Raw genomic sequence first — 20,452 nt, forward strand, 5'->3', positions numbered from 1 at the left:
CGCGAAGAGTTGAGGGTAGTAGAGAGAAGAATGAGCATGACATTTGATGTTCGATACAAAAAACTAGTTACCACTTTTAGGTTTTAAATATATATAAAGTACAACAAGTAAAGGGTATGTTCACACCCGAACATGGTAAAAGGTATGCAAAGCCTTTATTCCCAACACTTCACTCATCTAGCACCCATTTCCAGCCCTCTGTCTCATCAGTTTGCTGACGTTTCCAGCCACGCAACTACTATTGTCTATCATCTGGCTATCGTACAGCATGCCACATCAATATACTGATGCATTTGCAAGCCCTAGCTGCCGCCCTACAAATTTTCTCTCCTCCAGTTGTCGCCATTATCTCCTCAACCTGTTGCTGTTGTTTTCTCTATCCTCTCTACTATGTTTGCAAATTTTCTCTCACCTCACCTTGCGTTTACAGCACACCCCCTCTCTAGACTACCGTTTACATCAAATCCAACCTTCCTTGGCTATGTTTGCTGGTATTCGACATCCGAAGGCTACCTCGCTACGATTTGGGATCCGTTCAAAGTACGACATACTCTCCAGCTCATTACCCTTGCTCTAATCCTTGAGATACAAGAGTTTGAGGTACAATATTCATTCACAGCATAGTGTGTTTGCTACATGAGCATTGTATATTCAATAGTCATATCATTTCATTCATTCTCTGTGTTCATTGTCTCTAAGTTACCCTAACCCTAACTGTGTTCTTCTATCAGTCTGTGCTTTGTCGTACGATGCTATTTGTGTTTCTGTGTTAGGGTATTTTCTTCACACATTGTTGTGGGCTTGCTCTGGTGTAACATCCTACTTCAACTACACTTCTACATAGTGTGTTTTTTATATTTGCTCATCTTGTATTAAATTCAGCTATAGCTAGTGGTTTCTGGACTCAAGTTCCATCTCTGATCTCATGAGAGCCATCGGCTGTTGGTTAGCTCTGCCTATGAGCATTTTGTATACATGCATACATGATAAGGTATTTTTCATTCATTCAGTTATCTTCATTCTTGAGTCTTGAGTCGTTGGGTTAGTGTTTGAGTTCACCTTGTTTCAATTATGGTTGCACACTTAGTGTTTTCATTTGGAAACCCTAGGGTATCTCCACAATGTCATCATACACACCTTCAGCATCTGCATTTTCAGCCTGGACAGCTGTATCTTCATTCTTGAGTCCTGAGTCGTTGGGTTAGTGTTTGAGTTCACCGAGTTTCAATTATGGTTGCACACTTAGTGTTTTCATTTGGAAACCCTAGGGTATCTCCACAATGTCATCATACATACGTTCAGCATCTGCATTTTCAGCCTGGACAGCTGCCTACATTACTTCTATATCACTCAAACATCATCAGGCACCTTAAAGCTGTCACTGATCCTAGAGACATGCAAGGTTCAAGGCCCCTTGATTGTATCATCCTCATTATCATTCAACATTCTACCAATTGTGTTCTATGTGTTATCATACACTTTGCATTTTCTGTGTGTTCGCTATCCCATTTCATAACAGTCTCAACTTTTCTCTAAGTCTTACTTCAAAGTACAATTTCCCTGCATAATGGGGTATTGCAAATATTGTTTTTTGTTTCAAAGAAAAGAAAATTCTATTAACACCTTGGAGAAAATCCCCAAAGAGCCCTATCAAGAGTAGCGAACGGTATCATAAATACAATGTTGTGTGAACAACCAATTTGGTGGGTTATAATGCTAGACCATCCGAGCAACTGTACGAAAAAAGGTACCAGAATCCCAAGTCTGCAAAAAGGCATCTCTCCTCATCCTCTCAAAGCCACCCTGCAGCCTCTCCCATCTCCTCCAGAGAGTGTGAACGATCTATATCCAAATCCTTCAAAGAGTCTGCAATGGAGACATCCTGGCGGTCTATAGCATGGCTGCACCTCGCCGTCCAAATGTGCTAATCAATAATACTAGCAATCAGCACCCATCTATACCAGTATCCCTTGATCCACTATGCCTGCAAGTAATGTAGAGTGGATATCCTGGGCAGGTGCTGACCAATGAGGAGAAAGGAGTGGCTCCTTCCCCCAAAAATCCTCATATCCACAAGCTGGGATGTCTGTGACCTGAGCTACGGCACCCCATGTTGCAACCATTGTCTCTGCTATGTCGTGAAACCCCACCCTGAGGGCTCTCCTTGATACCTCCAAGGCTCTCGGATAGTCCCATAGGCAGTGTCTCTGCATGCCTTCTGGCTCTCCACATCACACACATGCCTGCCATAACCAACAGCCATGTATCAAAGCCTAACTGTGAGTTAATCGCCATAGGAAGAGGGATATCTTCCTAGGCCTAAAGCTGTCATCTAGCCTCCTCCAAAAGTCTGACAGGAAATGATCTGAGAGTTGCAAATACAGTTTACATGAGACCTTAAGAGATTCAGATTTGCAAGATATAGAATCTGCTCATGGTTCCATTGATATCTTAGCTCTGAATGCATTGCAAAATATACAGTGAGAAACTATATTTGCAACATTTGCTATGATCCTCATTTTGAGAAGAAGATGATACAGCATTCCTTTGAAATGATCACCATCATGTAAGCTTGACTTTATTAAAAGCTCCAGCCTGTATGAACCCTCTATGAACTGCAAGCATATCATGGTTTTAAGCCACAGCCCACAGGACTTGCCTTTTTCTCAAGGGAAGAACAGGCCAATAAGCACACTTATGAAAAGAGGCCCTACAACTGTATCCATTGTTGGACCTATAATAAATGCTAGAATCAACGCCTTGATGGAATGGTGCCTTTGTAACATGCTTAGATCTGGAGGTCTGTTTTTAATTCAATGCAGTAGTTGAATTTTCCAGGGTCCCCAATTAGGCGAGTATTCTGTATCCTCTGTGTTGATGATGAAAGATTGCCTCCATCAGTAGAGTGGGCTCACTCTACTGCAGTTTATTTGCACCCATAAGCATCTACAAAAATTGGTGTAAGTGAAGCTTTCAGTTCCACACAGCATCTTGCATTCACTCATGTGCGACTAGATCCATAGAGAGATCCAGGTATACCTTACAGATGCATCTCCATTTGCATGCTTAGTGCCTTCAGCTTTGCATATATTTTGTCACTTCGCTGATGATCTCTTTCTCCCACCACAAAACTATGAACTTGCTTGTCAACTTCAATCAATGCCTCTCCCGGCTTCTTCCAACCATTAGCTAGAAGTCTTAGCTCATCTATTTCATGTACACTCTCTTTTCTGCCAGCCAGAGCATATAAGTTCGACATCAGCACAAAAGCAGTTGCATTTCCTCGATCCTGTTTGATTATCAGATCAAAACAATGCCTTCCTAGTATCAAGTTAAAATGTTTTCTGCAAGAAGAGAGCAAGGAGATCCAGCCCACTATGTTAGCTCCAAAAGGCATACTTTCTAGTAAATCTTGAGCTTCATACAAGTAGTGTGAACTTCCTAAAAGATCAACAATACAGTTATAGTGTTCACATCCAGGCATAATGCCATACTTCTCTCTCATTGACTTGAAATGTTGACACCCTTCTTCCACCAAATGATTAAGGCTACATGCTGAAAGAATGCAAAGAAATGCCACATCATCTGGCTTCCAGTTTGCAGCTTCCATATTTCTGAAAAATTTATATGCCATGTTGTAGTCACTATGCTGTGCATACCCCGTGATCATTGCAGTCCATAACACACTATCAGGTTTAGAAAATTGATGAAAGACTATGCCTGCATCCTCAAGACTCCCACATTTTGTATACATGTCAATAAGAGCACTGCCAACAAATACATCTGTACTTAATCCTCTTGAGATAATATCAGCATGAACATGTTGGCCATGTTCCAAGGCAGCTGAATCAGAACATATTCCCAGTATTGTGATAAATGTTACAGTATTAGGTTCAATACCCTCATGTTGCATCCTAGAAAGACAACTAAATGCTTCTTGGCATCCCCGTTGCTGGGCACATGCAGTCATCAATGCACTCCAGGTCACAACATCTCGTTTTTCTAGTTTCTCAAAGATTCTGTATGCATAATTAGAGCTATTGCACTTGGTGTACATATCTATTAGGGCATTACCAACACATGTCTCCAGTTCAAGGCCAACTTCAATCAGACTAGCATGAATCTGTTTCCCCCATCCTCCAGCTCTTGAGTTTGTGCATGCTTTCAGCATGGAGATAAATGTGATAGCATTGGGCTTTACACCATCTTTTTTCATCTGCTCAAAGCAACAGAAAGCTTCCTGCCAATACCCATTCTCACCTAACCCTGAAATAAAAGCACTCCATGTCACTACATTTTGTGTGGGTAACCTGTCAAACACTGATCCGGCATCATCCGTATGTCCCCACTTCATGTACATGTTGATTAAGCTACTTCCAATACAAACATTCAAGTCATGGTTACTTTCAATAATCCAAGAATGGATTTGCCTACCCTGTTTCAAAAATCCCACACTGGAGCATGCCTTTAAGGCAGAAATATATGTAACCAGGTCTGCTTGAATGCCTTTCCACTGCATTTGCTCAAAAAGTTTGATCGCTTCATGGCTATACCCGTGTTCTGCATAGCCTGCGATTAATGTGCTCCAAGTAATGATGTCTTGATGATGTGATCTGTTAAACATTCTGTGCGCATCGGCAAGGCTGTCATCACAGTCCGCATACATTCCAATAATTGAGCTGCCCACGAGTACATTGGACTCAAACCCACAAGCTATGATGTAGGTGTGTATTTGTCTGCCCTCAACCACAGCAGCTACATTTGCACATGCTTTCAGAGCCCAAACACAGGTTACTATGTTTGGTTTCAAGCTCTCTTCTTGCATTTGGTCAAACAAATCAAGAGCTTTCTTTGCATAACCATGCTCAGAGTACCCTGCAATCAAGACACTCCAGGCTACAATATTTCTTCTAGGCAACTTGTCAAAAACCAAATGTGCTTTGTCTATGCATCCACACTTGGCATACATGTCTATAAGAGTGCTACCTACATATAACTCAGATTCAAAGCCACCATCAATTATGTTTGTGTGAACCTGCTGCCCTTTCTCCAAATCTCCCATTTCTGAACATGCTTTCAATACAGCGACAAAGATGTGCCCATCAGGTTGCATCCCTGATATTTGCATTTTGTGATAAAGTCTAATGGCAAGCTCATACTGCGAGGTATTTACAGAGGCTAAAATAATTGCACCCCATGAAAAGACATTTGGTTCTGATAGGGTTTTTAGTACTTGAAATGCTTCCAACAACTTCCCAAAACATCCATACATGCGTATTAGGTGGCTTCCAACAAAGTTATCCTTCTCCAACCCATATACTGTTATAAGATAATGCACATTTTGACCTGCTATCAGGTCATTGTTATCAATGCATTGCTGCAAAAGATGGAAGAAACTGCCAGTTGTGAGATGGATTGACTCTTTGAACATGTGGTTCACATCAATCGCTGAGTGATTTGAGTTTGCTTCATTGAGCAAGTTTCTCAATGTTGCAAAAGACCTGCGATCAGGACTTTTGGAAGAGTTCCTGCATTCATAAATTATTATACAGAAAACCTGACAAGTTCCTAGCTGCCCTAAGAAAAGATTCACTAAAGCTATGACCAAAAAATGAAAAACACATGGCTTATATTTGTCCCTACACAGCTAAAGAAGAAAAACTTTTTATGAATAACTTAGCAGGCCCAAACCTAATAATGTAATGTGTCCTTGCCTTCCCATTATATTGGATTGCATGAGGTTCCACCTCTAAAAAAAGGTCCCTTTTTGAACTTGCAATCCATGAGTCATTTGCATCAGTCCATGGCACAGCTTCCAGATAGCTTGGACCTACTAACAGATTAAAATATGTTTAAAAATCAGAGGCAACAAACTTCCATACAGACCTGAATTTTTAGCTAGGAGAACTTGTTACACAGTTTACACTTACCTGTTAATTACCCAATATACCAACAAAGAAGACCAACTATATTGTTAGCAGGAACTTAATACCATCTGTATTAACCTTTTTCAACTAGCAGAACATTTAGCTAATAGATCTACGACAGGTTCCTTGCAGTTCGCCAGGAGAGATGGGGCATAGGAGCCAAGCATTTTTCAAGGATAGACAGATTCTATCTAGATGATTGGGCCTGTGACAGAGAGCTAGGTCAGATTCCTGGCACTAATCTTTCTGATCAAGCACAAGTTCAACTGGTTTTCTTGAAAGGCCCTAAGGGCCATCTTGCAGTATTAGGATCCCCAACCATCTATATTTTGGTGATGATCTTAGAAAGCATGAGACAGATTTGGAGAGGCAGATCTTTCGCAGATGATCAAGCAGCCAAAGATTCAGACGAGGGCCTTCAAGAGATCACCTCTGTTTTCAGAGAGGAGGCCTTGAGGAGGAGAGAGCTCCTCTTTGGGAGGTGTTGGGGGGGATTTTGGGATTGGGTTGGGCAGCTAAAGCATCTAGGAAAGAAAACCTAAAATATTCTCAGGTTGCATTCTCTACCAAAAAAAATGTATTGGGCCCAAAAATAGGGACAAAGGACAAAAAAACCAAAAGTGACCAACATGAGAGGACCCGGAGAGAGCTCCTAATGTCCCTAAATAATAACTTACTGTAGGGCTCACAACCAGCGATGACCATCACCAGTAACAACCCCCTCTTGGATCATGGGTGTGCCTTAACTTCCATGGTATGCAAAATGACAAATTGAAGGCAATGGAAGAACCTTTGTGAAAATGTCAACTACATTTTCCGCTATGGGACAGTAAACCAGCTCCATCTCCCCCTCCAAGCTGCACTCCAAAACATTGTGATACAACACTCGATGTGGTTTATGCATGCATGAAACAACAAATTCCTGGATATGGCGAGGCAGCTCTGACCATACCTATGAATCACTGTGGGTTGTGGCTGCACAAATCCAATCTCAATCATTACCCTACTCAACCAAACAGCATCTTGAGCAGCCACACAAGTGGCTCGATACTTGGTCTCTATGGAAGAAGAGCAACAGTAAGTTGTCACTTACTAACCCAAGAAATGGCACCTGATCCCAATGCAAGACAAAAACCTATCAGATCTCCTTGAATCTATGTCACCGGCCCAATCTGAATTTGTCAAACTTGTCAGTGAAACCCCCTCTCCATACAAAATCCCATAGTGCAAGGTTACCCCACAAGTACCAGAAAATCCGCAAAGGAGCTTGCCAATGGGGCTGAAAACATTTGTGAGAGTGCACAGTGGAGAGAAAAATGAATATGAAGTGAATAGAGAAGAGGGAGACTGAAAGAAACATAGAAGAAATAAGGAATAAGCTGACAAGAGACTGAATGATACAAGGCTGCAACAGTCAGCCCCAATACACAGTTCAGAGTGTCAATATGGGCACCAAAAGTTTTCAAGGGGACAAGACAAGAATGAGGAGGAATAATTAACGAAAGATGATTGAGTGGAGTGAGCAAGGCAGGCTATAAGTAGCCAAAACTGATGCCACAACAAGCACACTATCTAGACCCAAAATATGGGCAGCTAGATCCTTCTATATTCAGCATTTATTCCTCATTCAATGCAGGTTTCTTTTCTTCTTCTCTTGCAGATTGTCTCTCTCTTCCTCTGTGTTTGAGTTCCTTCTTCCATTGTGCACTCACATGGTATCATCGCCTAAGAGAGACACAAAACTGACTTCTCACAAAGGAGACCACCCCAGACTGCCAGGCTGCCTTACGACATTAGCATTTTGCTGAAAACACAGCTTTCTGCATGGAGACATCTGCTTTTCTTGTGCTATGTACCTGTTTTGCTGCCCACTTCCTCTCTTGCTGGAGGCGACAAGCTTCCTCAATTAGGTGACAATCTTTTGTTGCAAACGCATTATTCCTTGATCAAGTGACAACTCTCCTTAGCAAACACACATAGTCCTTGTGCAGGCGACAATCTATCTCCCCCCAAGCGGACCCTCTACATCAACTCACTTGTGACCCTCTAGCCATTTCCTCATGTTTCAGGGCTATCTACTACCAATACACAGATTTCTTGTGGTTGTAGCTTGCAGGATATCGAAGATATCTTATCACCAATTCTTTGCTGACTCTGAGGATGTCTCTGTTCCTCCCTATGAGAGATGGAGAGATTTTCGTGCTAGTTCACGCGACGACTGGAGGTCACCTAGCCCATTTGTACAGGATCCCTCTCCTTCCCATTCTCTCCATGTTTCACAAAAGGCCCGTTCTACTGGACTTCATATACCATTCATGGCACCCTCGATACAAGTGCCCATACTCCCTTCTCTACCCAAAGAAGACCAACTTGATGATTCCAACTACTCGCTTTGGTCATGCAAGGTGGAGTGTATCCTTGATACCTTCAATCTTTGGTCATGTAAGGTGGAGTGTATCCTTGATACCTTCAATCTTTGGGAGTTTGTTACCCACCCTATTCCCCATCCAATGGAGGATCCCACTATTGGATCATGCGGCTTCATGGGATTGCTCAACTCTAAAGCTCAATCTTTCCTCTTTATAAGCTTATAAGATTCTTTCTTAGTGCATGTGCGCAAGTTACGCAAAGCAGCAGAACTGTGGACAAAGCTTGCTTCTTTGTACCATCAGAAGACATTTGCCCACCGGATTACTCTAGAGAAGAAATTACGGATGCTCACTATTGATGATTCTCCTTCCATGAAGGATCATATTAACATGTTGGAGGATACGAGGGATGAGCTTGTATCCCTTGGCATAATGATCTCTTGAAAGGATATGGCTATAATTCTTTTGACTCAGCTACCATCTCCCCGGTTTAATGTCTTCCACACCAGCCTTCTTACATCAAGGATCCGTGAGAAGCTTCTGTGGGAGGAGCTTGCCCCACTTGTTTTAAAGCATGATGAGCATGCCATAGAGGTAGCTAGTGGATCCACCTCCACCAAAGCTTTTGTTGCAGATTTGGGAGGAGGGAAAAAGAAGAAAGGGAAGTCAAAGGCTAAATGACAAGAGAGTTCTTCAAGCTCTGACTCTAACTTGGAGAAGCCTAAATGCCTATACGTGGGAAGGGGACACATCCTAAGGAGAAATGTTGAAAGAAGTACCCTCATCTTCATCCGAGAGCGAAGGATGGAGCCAAAACATCTGCGCCTTCTACTCTACTCCAACAATTACCCATGAGTTAATGTTCCTTCATATTGTTGGCTTGGAGAAACCTTCTTCAGTGGTTGCCTCATTTTCTCAAAGGCCTTGGCTAGTTGATAGTGGAGCTTCTGCTCATATAACTCCACAAGGTGATTTGTTACAGGATCTATGCCCTTGTGAGGGTTCAGTCACTGTTGGTGACATTGTTTCGGTGCCTAATTGTGATGTTGACACTTTTTTTATTTTTCGACTACACGTCGAGCTCTCTTTCACACGCCCTTTATATTTCAAACTTGGGCTTTCCACTTCTCTCAATTTATGGCCTTACTAGGCTTGGTATTTGGGTCGTCTTCATCGAGCACGCCGTTTGTATTGAGGATTCTTCTACAGGGGCTATTATTGCGAGAGATTCGCAAGAGAGTGAGCTTTACAAGCTCCATTCCCCTTCTCTTATGCAAGGTCCTTCAAGGCAATTGTCTATTGCTACCCCCATTCCCACTTGTGCACCATCTTTTCCACATGCTCTTTCCCATACCCCGCTCTCTCCTTTGGTGGTTCCCTCATACCCCCCATCCCTTTCAAAGGGGGACGATCTCGGTGATGTGATTGTGGATTTCCTAGCCCTTAGTGCTTCAAAGGGGGGCTTCCCAGGATCGTGAGTATCCTCTTCATCGGCAATCTTCCTCGATAAACTTCATCGACATTGGCATTCCTCTTGCCACCCCAAGATCCATTCCTCTCTTAGCCTTCCGCCACATCCAAGATCTGAGAGGGGGTGTTAGCAATCATGCTTTGTCATCTCTTGCTTGTGAGCCTCAATCTAAGTCAGACGAGGACTTTAAGAGCTTTGACTTGTCGATCACTTGTTTTGACGAAGGAGGTAGCTCATTCTAGAAAACTCAATTTATTGGATTTCAATGCATTTTCTCCTCCAGTCGAGATTTTATGTGCATTTCTCGAGGTAAATTTTGCATCCTTCAACCTCCTCACCTACCGGACATTGTCCACCCTTTTCGAGATTTTTCTAAGTATTTCTCGCATTTTTACTAGCATTAAATGATTGTCGGCCATATTTTGGCCCCAAATTTTAGGTCAGCCAATTTTTGGGATATTTGGCTATTTATAGTCATTTCATACTTGGCAATCAATGATCTAATTCAATTCTCTTCCTCTATAGCAAGTACACACTCCAACTCCATCATCTTCCTCCGTCTGCGGTGTTGCCATCATCATCAACCTGATCTGGTGCCCTCACTGACATTGTGGGCTGCATGTAGGGACTGATCAGTCCTGCTAAATTCAGTATTTGTTCTTTGTTCAGTGTAGCTTTCTTTTCTTCTTCTCTTGCAGATTGTCTCTCTCTCTTTCTCTATGTTTGAGTTCCTTTTTCCATTGTGCACTCTCACAGTTTCTCCCTAAATAGGCTACATCAAATTGTTGAATGAAAGTCTGATTTCAGCCTATCTTGTGCACCATTGAAGGACTCGAACTTGACTATTTTTCCACCCTCATCATAGTCTTTTACTGCCCCTTTGGGTGTCAAGTTGTCATATACTAGCTAGTGCAAAACGGTTGCAGTTACCGAATTCACATCAAATCCAACACCAAACGGAGCATTTGCATGACTAGCACTCACTCCTTTAGCCCCATAAACATTCCAGGGTGCAAATGCATTACTAAACATGCTACTTTGTGTCCCAAGCATCAAGCTAATGTTGCCATACATAGGGTTTGGAACATTTCTAGCCATACCCAGATACATTAGGCCTTGCACACCATGCATTGGTTGCTACATACAATAGAGATTCATGCCATACATTCTTGTATGCGGTGCCTATCCACCCATGGCATGAAAGATCGTGCTTCCACCAAAGTATCATAGTCGCCCCATCATAGCATGCATGCCCGACTATCCAAAATCCATTGCATTAGCACTTCCATAATGACCTTGTATTTGCATTCCTTGCCCCATAGATACCAATTGTTTTGCTTCATTAGCATCTTTGGGAGATTCAAGTATGAAGGCTTTGGCATTATCTTCGGTGCACCTTGCTATCCCGAAGGTGTAGAAGATGACTTCTTCTTGCCTTTGCTATACTTCTTCGGAGGGTAAATTGAGAATCCTTTGCCAATTTAGCAAAGAGATTTGCTACTATCCTCAAGCGATTCTTGAACTAGTCATCAAATTCCTCTTCACTTTGCGAATAATCAACCTCATTATGCTTGAAGGCCTTGCAACTTGTCCAACAACAACATTTTCAGCTTGCTGTCCATGGTTTGAGCCTTGTCCAAGATCAAGCATTGCATTTCCTTCTTCTCCATGTGGGTGTCTATACTAAGAAGCATCATCACTACTTGATTCCATCTCACTGTATGAAGACATATTGCTGTAATTTCTCAACTGAGAGCAAAAATCAATAGCACAAATCTTTGGCTTATAATCACGTGCCTCAAGCCCACCAAATCAAAGGATTGAGTGATATCTTGGCAATGGAGCCATGAAACCAACCTTCCTTCTCGGATAGGGTGGTAATTCCCTAATCAAGCACTTAATTACAACAATTAGCAAATAAATAAAATGCACAATTTACCCTATTGGCCCCAAAACAGGCACCTCTTTTGGTATTTCTTTAACTTTAATTGCCAATGGATATATCACATGCCGAGATTTCTCATTTCCGTGGCTAATCCAAAAGCCCCTTGCTGGTCCAACAATCAACAAACAAATTGGGCAATTTTTCCCTTGAATTTCACCCATGACTTGCTCTAATTGGACCTCAATTGGCCAAATGCTGCCCCAAATTTAGAATGGAAGGCCGTGCATCTGAAATCCTTGACAATACAACCAATTGCAAGTGCTGATTTTAGTGTACAATGCCTTTTTCTATTGGCCCAAATCCCAAGGCAGCTTGCTGAACCCTAATTTCTGCAAAAATTTAGGATTTACAACAAAAATCCTCCTATTGTCCACCAACTTTAACTAAGATCTGCTCCAAATGGCTGGGAAATGCTGAGAATGGCTAAGCACAAGCTAGAGAAAGTGAGAGAATGCCAAAAGAGAGAAAATTCTGATTTCCACGAGGAAAATGTCTAAAATTCGATTGATGCCTATATTATACAACTAATGCAATTGTTTGCTACTTAGGAGCCCCAAAAATGCACTCGCCAACCCCAATACACTATCACTAGCCTCAAGAGAGGTCGATCTTGCTATCACTTGCCTTCTAGAAGGTGTTGGCTGATGTCTCCTACCCTAGATGGGTCCCCACAGTTGCACAAATTGATCAACAACAGTTTGTTCTCTCTCCCCCTCAACCTAAATGAGTTGAATCCATCTCTCCAACCCCCAAAAACGTTTTTATAGTTTGCATGGGCATTTTTATCAAGCGGCAACCTTCTAAATCCATTTTTCAGCATTATCTACCAATTAAATTAATTTCAAATTTAAATAATTTTAACAATTAATTTCAACCTTGACAAAAATTAAATGTGCCCATCCATGATTAAATTGGCTAGGCCATTTGCAACCTAGAGAGATCGCCAACCTTTGTTGACCCTTAGACTTAATTAATGCTAGTCCCTAGTGTCACCACCAATACTTATTGGCCAAACAACTGTCTTGGGATAAAAATCGACACCAACTAACCACCAAAACTCAATTGGCATAACTAAATACAGCTTTTGCCTTTGATACCCACTACATCCTCGAGGTTTTTGACCTATTACTATGAAATAACTGCCATGTGCATAACTAACAAGTTCCAAACAACCTTGCACATTTGATTTATAACTTAATCAAATATCATCGGCAAGATAAAGCATCTCAAAATTTTCACGTCCTCGTGACAAGATCCTTTGCATCTATATACCTATATAGATAAGGCTCACCTAACCCACCTCACCACCCTCCCATAGTTCCACTAGAACTGGAGTATCATGAGAGATGACTGCATCACGTATACTAGAAAGTAGCAGAAGAGGCTATTAAGCCCTTCCCTCAGCCATAAGAAGATGACCCTTTCCACACCTTGATCAAAGGATCTAAGTCGGAGTTAGAGAACGAGGATGACTCCGCAGCGGAGAGTCCATATCTTGCTTCTTCTTTTTCTTCTCCTTTCTTAAAGCCGCTAACTTCTTACAATCCTTGCATAAATGTCTCTTCTTACTACAACGATGGCACTCAGCCTTCAACTTCTTCATGTCACCCTTCTAAAACTGCAAATGCATCATTGGAACCACCATACTAAGATGGAAGCCTTCCTTGTAAGCGTAAAGACACCTCATGCTTAAGCAGTATCAAGGACATACATATAAAGCTCATTGGCATCAATGATGTTTGAGCTTACAAACCATTGACTACTCCATTAAACTCTGATGTGAGCTTGTAAAGCACACTCCCCACACAAGATGAGCCTCTAGAAGAGCGGACTGCATGTGCTAGAGCTCATCTTGTATTTGTGTAACACGAACTAAAAATGATTGGATAGTATCCTTAGACTCAAACTTCATCTATTGGAGCTATCCTACAGAAGGTGACTACCGATAGAACCTCTTTAGAGATACATCAAAGAATAGCAAAATATACATGAGCATCATCAAAATCCCATGTTAGCATAGCTTCCTCATGGGTGTCTTGGTCCCAATCATTTGGAAGAGTGGGAGGCTGAGGGCGCTCAATAGCTCCAGAAACCATGTACCATAATTGCTTCTACATAAACCATGCTTTCATAACAACACTCCATATTAAGTAACCAAGGACGTAAAGTTTAATGTGAGTAAAACAACAAGGAGGAGTCATTTGAAGAGGATAGGAAGAGCAGATAAAGAATAGAGAGAGAGTACAACCAAACACAACACAAACTACATGGAGGACGAGTTCACACATAGTGTTGAGGAGCTTATTAGAAAATGATTGCAAAATCTTAGAAAATTAAGGTGAAAATAGTCAAAAAACACTGTTAGAGAGCTGAAAATACTGTTCTCGAGCCTACATAAGCATCAAATGCTGAAAATGCAAACACTGCAGATCCAAACAAAAACAAAGAAGCATTGAATGCAAACGTCAACATTAAAATAATGCATAAAATCAAAAACACGGGCAGCCAAGATCAAAAGGCAGGCTTCAAGGGCAAAGAATCAGGTCGATATGCACCAAGAATAGTTGAATGACCTCAAGAGGAGGGAGCCCCAAATAAATAGGCATAAAATAATGCCACAAAAAGATCAGGTCAACCAGCATCATGCACCAGTCGGCCAACAATAAATGGCCCAAACCATCATAAAATAACAATTAAAAATACCTAAAATAAACTAATATGCCCAACCCACAATTGCACATGGCCAAACTCACTCATGAGCTTACTAAACTCCTCACAACTCCAACTTTGGAATGTGACTTGTGGCAATCTAATGCAATCTACTATCTAGTTAAATGTTCATTTTTACCTGACCTCAATCCCTTGAATTTGAACAAACACGCATTGCCATTCGTATTCTCTCCGAAGGTTGTAGTTCAAGACATATCGAGATGAATTGGAGCGCATGGGCTCTCTTCCACACAAAGAAGAGAAACAAGCTCAAAACAACGTGATGGAGTGACTAGTGTTTTGTCGTTGCAACCTTCAACTTCTTCAAAAGGCAGCTTTGTCCCCTAAGTCTTCATAAGGTGATGAATTACAACTTATTAAATCTTAGATTGTTTGGATGTATTGACCATAAGCACTTTAATTATAACTTGTAACTTCTCTCGTACCTGTGTCTTATTCTCCTTTATAAGTGTATATGGATGGACAAAATCGATATAGAGAAGATGCATGACATTCCAAAGATACTCCAAAGACATGCCACTTGATGAGAGCACTTGATGCTCTGCAAAAGTTCACCATCATTATCACAAAGGCCCTAAAATTACTCTCTCATCTTTTTCCAAGTATACTACCGTCATCCATGTCCAATGGAGTCCACATGTAGAAGCTCATAAAGATCTAGGATGGGTAGCCTATGTCAAAGTGAAGCAATGTGGAAGCGAATGACCATGACAAAGAGTGAATAGAGAGAGAGTGAGTGAGTGAAACGCAAAAAATCTGCAATGAAGAATGCTGTATAAGAATGCAGAATTATACACAGGTGCAGAGAGAATATCTGCATAAGTCTCCACCTTGAGGACCTCGATCTCCATCAACCCGAGTGTTGTCTCCGTTACCAGTAGGCTGAAATCTGTTAGATACAAGTGATCAAAACTGCTAGAAACTCAAAAGGCTGAAAAGAATGCCTCGTAAAATGCCAAAATAGGCAGGTCGGCTGCATTAAATGCAGCCGACTGCAGTCAGTCGAACAGTCCGACTACTGCCACGTGGCACTACTGATGTGGCAAGGAGCTGACTACTAACACCCCCTCTCAAATCCTGGAGAAGGCAGCAGATATAGGGATCTGGAATGTCGATGAAGCAAAGCTTGGGGAAGTGCCTTCGTGAACAAATCTACAAGATTGTCTTCAATCTTACAATACTCCACATCAATGGTCACATTCAGAAGCTTCTCCCTGATGAAGTGATATTGGATCTCAATGTGCTTCGTTCGAGTGTGGAATACGGGATTCCATGCCAAGGCAAAGAAACTCTCATTGTCTCATCGCAAGATAGTAGGATGGGTCTAGGGGCAACCAAGCTTCTCCAACAACCACCAAAGCCACACAACCTCACATGTGGTAGAAGGTGCAGCCCCCATACTCTACCTCAGTTGAAGATAGGGCTATCGTGGGCTACTTCTTGCTACTCCAAGAGATAGCACCAGCACCCAAGGTAAAACAATAACCTGTATAAGACCGCCTGTGATCCACATCACCAGCCCAATCACTCCAACCTGCAAGAACAAGATCAGAAGCACCTGTCCCTGCTGGATAATGAATCCCTAAGTCAGAGGTCCCCCTCAGATACCGTAGTATCCTTTGAGCAGCCTACCAATGCACCTGCTTAGGTGCACTCATGAACCCAGCCAAGAGACCTACAGCAAAACATAGATCAATCCGTGTGTTGAGGAGCCAATCAGCTAACGATAGCGAGTAGCATCCGCCAAAGAAGAATCTGCGTGTGAAGTGGCATTCCAGTACAAGCTCCATAGATGAAGTAGACCGCCTCTCAAAGCTTTGGTAGAAATCACATCCCTATGTTGTTTCTCACGAATGCAGGAGACACATGGTTGTTGGCTCAACACAATGTCCGGTAAACCTCGAACAAGCGATCTGCGCAACACCTTCCAAAGATACTCATAGTTTAGGTGGCCAAACCGAGTATGCCATAGCTCGGAGTGTGTCTAAGAGGTAAGAAGAAGAGAGAGAAAAGCAAAAGAAGACTTCAATTTGTAGATGCCATTCTCCTCATACCCTGAAGAGAGAACCTTCCTCGATCCACGATCAAGAACTCGAACAGTATCACTATCAAACTCCACGGAGAGACCAAGAGAACAAATCTTATGGACTGAAAGCAAATGATACCCTAAACTTGGCACATGCAACAACTTAGAAATGTGGGTACCACCACGTCCATCTCGAATCAACTGCATCTCACCCCATGTAGCAATAGACATAGAATAGCTATCTCCAATGAGTATCTGGCCACGTAAGGGTCGCAAATGGGCAACACCAACTGTCGAAGGAGTCATGTGCCATGAGGCACCATTGTCCACGATCCACTCTCGAACCTGGGGAGCTCTTATCGCAGCATTAGAAGTCTTATGTGAAAGGTCCTCAATGACCGCTAAGTGTAGAAAAGCAGCTCATGAGGGTGCAGCTACCACTCCAGAATCCTTCGTGTCCTTCTTCTTCTTCTTCTTCCAATGGCCGGCTTTACCACAAATATGACAAGTCGATTCTTTCTCTTTATCCTTCTTGGATTTGTTGTCCTCATTTTTCTTCTTTTGGTCCTTCCTCTTCTTCTGAGAGGCTTGACTAATCAATGCCTCCAATTTGGAAGCATTTTGTCCCTTCAATTGTTCCTCTTGATTCAAGACCATAGGAACCAACTCTTCCCATCGAAGAGTCAACTCTCGCCTTGATGCAATAAGAGCGAGATAAAAGGTACCGAATTGTCGCGGCAACTGGGACAATAGAGTGATCGCTATGTCTTCGGAGGAAATGGGCTTCTCCGCATTTTGAACCTGCATCTGAAGCTGTCAAAGCTTGTTGATGTGTTCCCGAAGCGAAGAATACTTATTCACAGACAAGGTCCGCATCTGCACCTCCAAAGAAACCCTCTTCATAAGGGTCATCCAGTTGTACATCTGATCAAGTTTTAGCCATATCACCCGAGCCACTATCAGGTGCTCTATATGAGCTATCGCGGCTGTTGTACAAGACAAAAAAAGGAAAAAACAAATCCTGGCATTCAGTTTATCCCAATGAGACTGGGCTTTGGTCAACTCTGCACAAGCAATGAAAGAGAGTTTAGACTCATCTCTCACCGAGGGCCGGTTGATCTCCTCCATCACAAGCTCCGCCAAATTATAAGACTCCAATATAGCCAACATCACCACACGCCAGATGCAGTAATTGTCACCGTCAAGCTTTTGATCTGATGGAAGAGCTAGTAAGACAAGCACTTTCTGGTCCATGATCACCTGGAACTCCACGTTAGTCTCTGTAGACATCTTCACCTGCAATGCCTGCACAAACGCAAAAGAAACCCCCTCTCACTATAAAAATGCAGCTTACTAGGGCTTTTATCTCCGATTCTCGAACCTTCTTCAGCCGCCGGAGGCGATAAAAATGTAAAATCTACACTTGAAGGCCAAAATACAGCATTCTTTCTTCTCTAATAGCAAAAAAACGACAACAGCTTTAGCAAATCTTCTCTTTTCTCGCACGCCCACGCTCACCTCAACCTTGATCTGATGCGCAGTCCACCTGCTCACACTTGAACGCTAAAACACAATCTTGTGTCGTTCTGAAAACTCCCGCTAAGAAAGGTCTACCCTAGGTTAGTCCTTTAGTGCTTTGATACCATGTCAGAGTGAAGCAATGCAGAAGCGAATGACCATGACAAAGAGTGAAGAGAAAGAGAAGAGAGAAAGAGACAGTGAAACACAGAAAATCTACAGTAAAGAATGCTGCATAAGAATGCAAAATTATACATAGGTGCAAAGAGAATATCTACGTATGTCTCTGCCTTGAGGACCTTGATCTCCATCAGCCTGAGCGCTGTCTCCATCACCAGCAAGCAAGCTCAAATCTATCAGTTACAAGTGATCAAAACTGCTGGAAACTCAGCCTTTAAAAGGCTGAAAAGAATGCCTCGTAAAATGCCAATATAGGCAGGTCGGCTGCAGACTGCAGTCGGACAGTCCGCCTACTGCCACGTGGCGCTGCTGACATGGCAGGGAGCTGACTGCTAACAGCCTAATCCCTGAAATGCTTGTTGATATATCTCTCAAAAAAGAACTCATAACCTCTACTATCATAAAAAAACCAAGAAGAGAGCAAGAGGATAACCATTTTTTCTGATAGGCCTTGTTTAAGATTTACCATGTCTTGTTAGTAAGTGCATGATATTGTTTATGCTTTACATTGTCTTGTTGAGGATATTGTTATGTTGGAACTAAACACAATTACGATAATAGTATTCCTCTTGGTTATTTTGGTGGGAATTTCCATTCAGTATATTATTGATAACATTTCATCACACGCTCTCTCTTTGAAGACTGTGTGTGTCAGCTTTGCACCAAACCCAAAAGTGGTATCAGAGGGCCTACTTGATTGCCTTGTCGTGTGCCGTCGTTGTGCCCTCATTTTTTGCATCATCGCAGCTTTCAAAGCATCCCGTCGCCTTTGACACGCAACCTGTAGCACAGAGAAGCAGAAAATTTTTGGAGAGAGAGGAGAAGCAAAAGAAGTGAGAATAGGTGCGAATGGGGAAGGAGAAGAAAAACAGCTAACAGGCAAGGCCGTCACCATCCCGTTGCAATCGGTAGACTCGTCGCCTGCTGCCCCGTGCCTGGAATCCATTATTGCGGCTGTCTGGCGGATCCCCCAGGCATCATCGCGCGCACCCATGGACAGATAGTCAGAGGTCATCGCGTGCAGATTCTCCATCCTACATGCGTCGAAGAGGTCGTTCCACGTCTTCAGTGCATGTGCTCAGGTCATGTCGACACTGCCCGCCCCCTTGGACGATCGAGTCGCCAGTCGACAGACAGCTTTCCTTCTCCATTAATGCTTTTTTATCTCTCGCATCCCTTTGACCTCTTCGTATCAAAGAAATGCAGACCCTTATCAGCTCGGTAACCGATTCAATTTGAACCGTTATTGATGGGAGTGTTTTGGGTCGATCGTCCGGTGTAAGACTTTTTCTTCTCTATGTTCAAATTCTCTCTTTTCTTTTTTTTATTTTCTCTATCATTTTTTTCTCTCTGTCTTTGTTTCCCTTTTCTCTTCTCTTTTCCTTTTTTATTTCTCTCTCTCTCTCTCTCTCTCTCTCTCTTTCTTGTGTTAAAACCTCCCTTTTTCAATCAAAACCCTTTCTCCTCCTCTTTCTCACTTACAATATCTTATTTTCTCTTCCTCTTCTTTTTTTTCATTAAAGCTTTCCCTTCCCTATCTCCTTTTTTTAAATTAAAATCCATTCCTTTCTCTCTCTCTCTCTCTCTCTCTCTCTCTCTCTCTCTCTCTCTCTCTCTTTTCTCCTTTTCCTTTTTAATTAAATTATTTCCTCCTCCCTCCTCTCTTTCTCATGTGTAGGGCTTAGGTTCTCTCTCTTTCTCTCCCTCTCTCTCTCTCTCTTTCTCTCTCATAGATTAAACTTTTTAATTTACACTTTTCTTTAATTAAACATTTTAAAGCTTTTTTAATTTAAAATTTTTCAATTATTTTTTTCTCCTCCCCCTCTCTCTCTCATGTGTAGGGCTTAGGGTCTCTCTCTCTCTCTCTCTCTCTCTCTCTCTCTCTCTCTCTCTCTTAGATTAAACTTTTTAATTTAAACTTTTTTAATTAAATATTTTAAAACTTTTTAATTTAAAATTTTTCGAACATAGTTTTTCACACACTTTGAGAAGGAAATAAAATTTTAATTTAAAATTTTTCGAACATAGTTTTTCACACACTTTGAGAAGGAAATAAAATAAAAGAGAGAGAGAGAGAGAGAGAGAGAGAGAGAAGAAGAAGAAGAAGAAGGATAAAAAGAAGAAGACAGAGAGAGAAGGGGAAGAAAGAGGAAAGAGAATTGTCTTTTTTAATTAAAAAATTTTCTTCTCCCCCTCCCCCCCTCTCTCTCATGCGTAGGGCCTAGGTTCTCTCTCTCTCTCTCTCTCTCTCTCTCTCTCTCTCTCTCTCTCTCTCTCTATGTGTTA

At 42.0% G+C, this 20,452-nt stretch overlaps 1 protein-coding gene across 3 annotated transcripts; it reads right to left on the minus strand.

The window, feature by feature from the left end:
* Positions 1 to 523: 523 nt before the first annotated feature.
* On the minus strand, positions 524 to 19,415 carry LOC148039456 (pentatricopeptide repeat-containing protein At2g33680-like). 3 transcript variants are annotated; one of them, XM_087690931.1, is made up of 4 exons: positions 19,059 to 19,415; positions 18,860 to 18,947; positions 5,692 to 5,830; positions 524 to 5,528 (listed from the first exon to the last, which is right to left on the minus strand). In XM_087690931.1, exons 1-4 carry the CDS (start codon positions 19,197 to 19,199, stop codon positions 3,041 to 3,043), a joined length of 2,856 nt encoding a protein of 951 aa, XP_087547057.1. In that variant the 5' UTR covers positions 19,200 to 19,415; the 3' UTR covers positions 524 to 3,040. The 3 variants fall into 3 exon arrangements, with proteins under 3 accessions (XP_087547057.1, XP_087547048.1, XP_087547066.1); XM_087690922.1 differs by having other exon boundaries at positions 5,692 to 5,833; XM_087690940.1 differs by lacking the exons at positions 18,860 to 18,947; positions 19,059 to 19,415 and having other exon boundaries at positions 526 to 5,528; positions 5,715 to 5,830.
* Between the last annotated feature and the right edge of the window lie 1,037 nt (positions 19,416 to 20,452).

Source organism: Lygodium microphyllum, chromosome 2 (assembly GCF_053477565.2).
Source record: "Lygodium microphyllum isolate KBCC chromosome 2, Lygodium_microphyllum_v1.1.10, whole genome shotgun sequence".
Lineage (NCBI taxonomy): Eukaryota > Viridiplantae > Streptophyta > Polypodiopsida > Schizaeales > Lygodiaceae > Lygodium > Lygodium microphyllum.

What these genes read in the sequence shown, in the direction of transcription:
- LOC148039456 (XM_087690922.1), bottom strand. Translation starts at nt 19,199, where the DNA reads ATGGAGAATCTGCACGCGATGACCTCTGACTATCTGTCCATGGGTGCG. An exon ending in CTACCGATTGCAACGGGATG is followed by an intron (nt 18,948 to 19,058) that starts GTGACGGCCTTG and finishes TCTGTGCTACAG; the next exon opens with GTTGCGTGTCAAAGGCGACG. An exon ending in GCACACGACAAGGCAATCAA is followed by an intron (nt 5,834 to 18,859) that starts GTAGGCCCTCTG and finishes TTAATCTGTTAG; the next exon opens with TAGGTCCAAGCTATCTGGAA.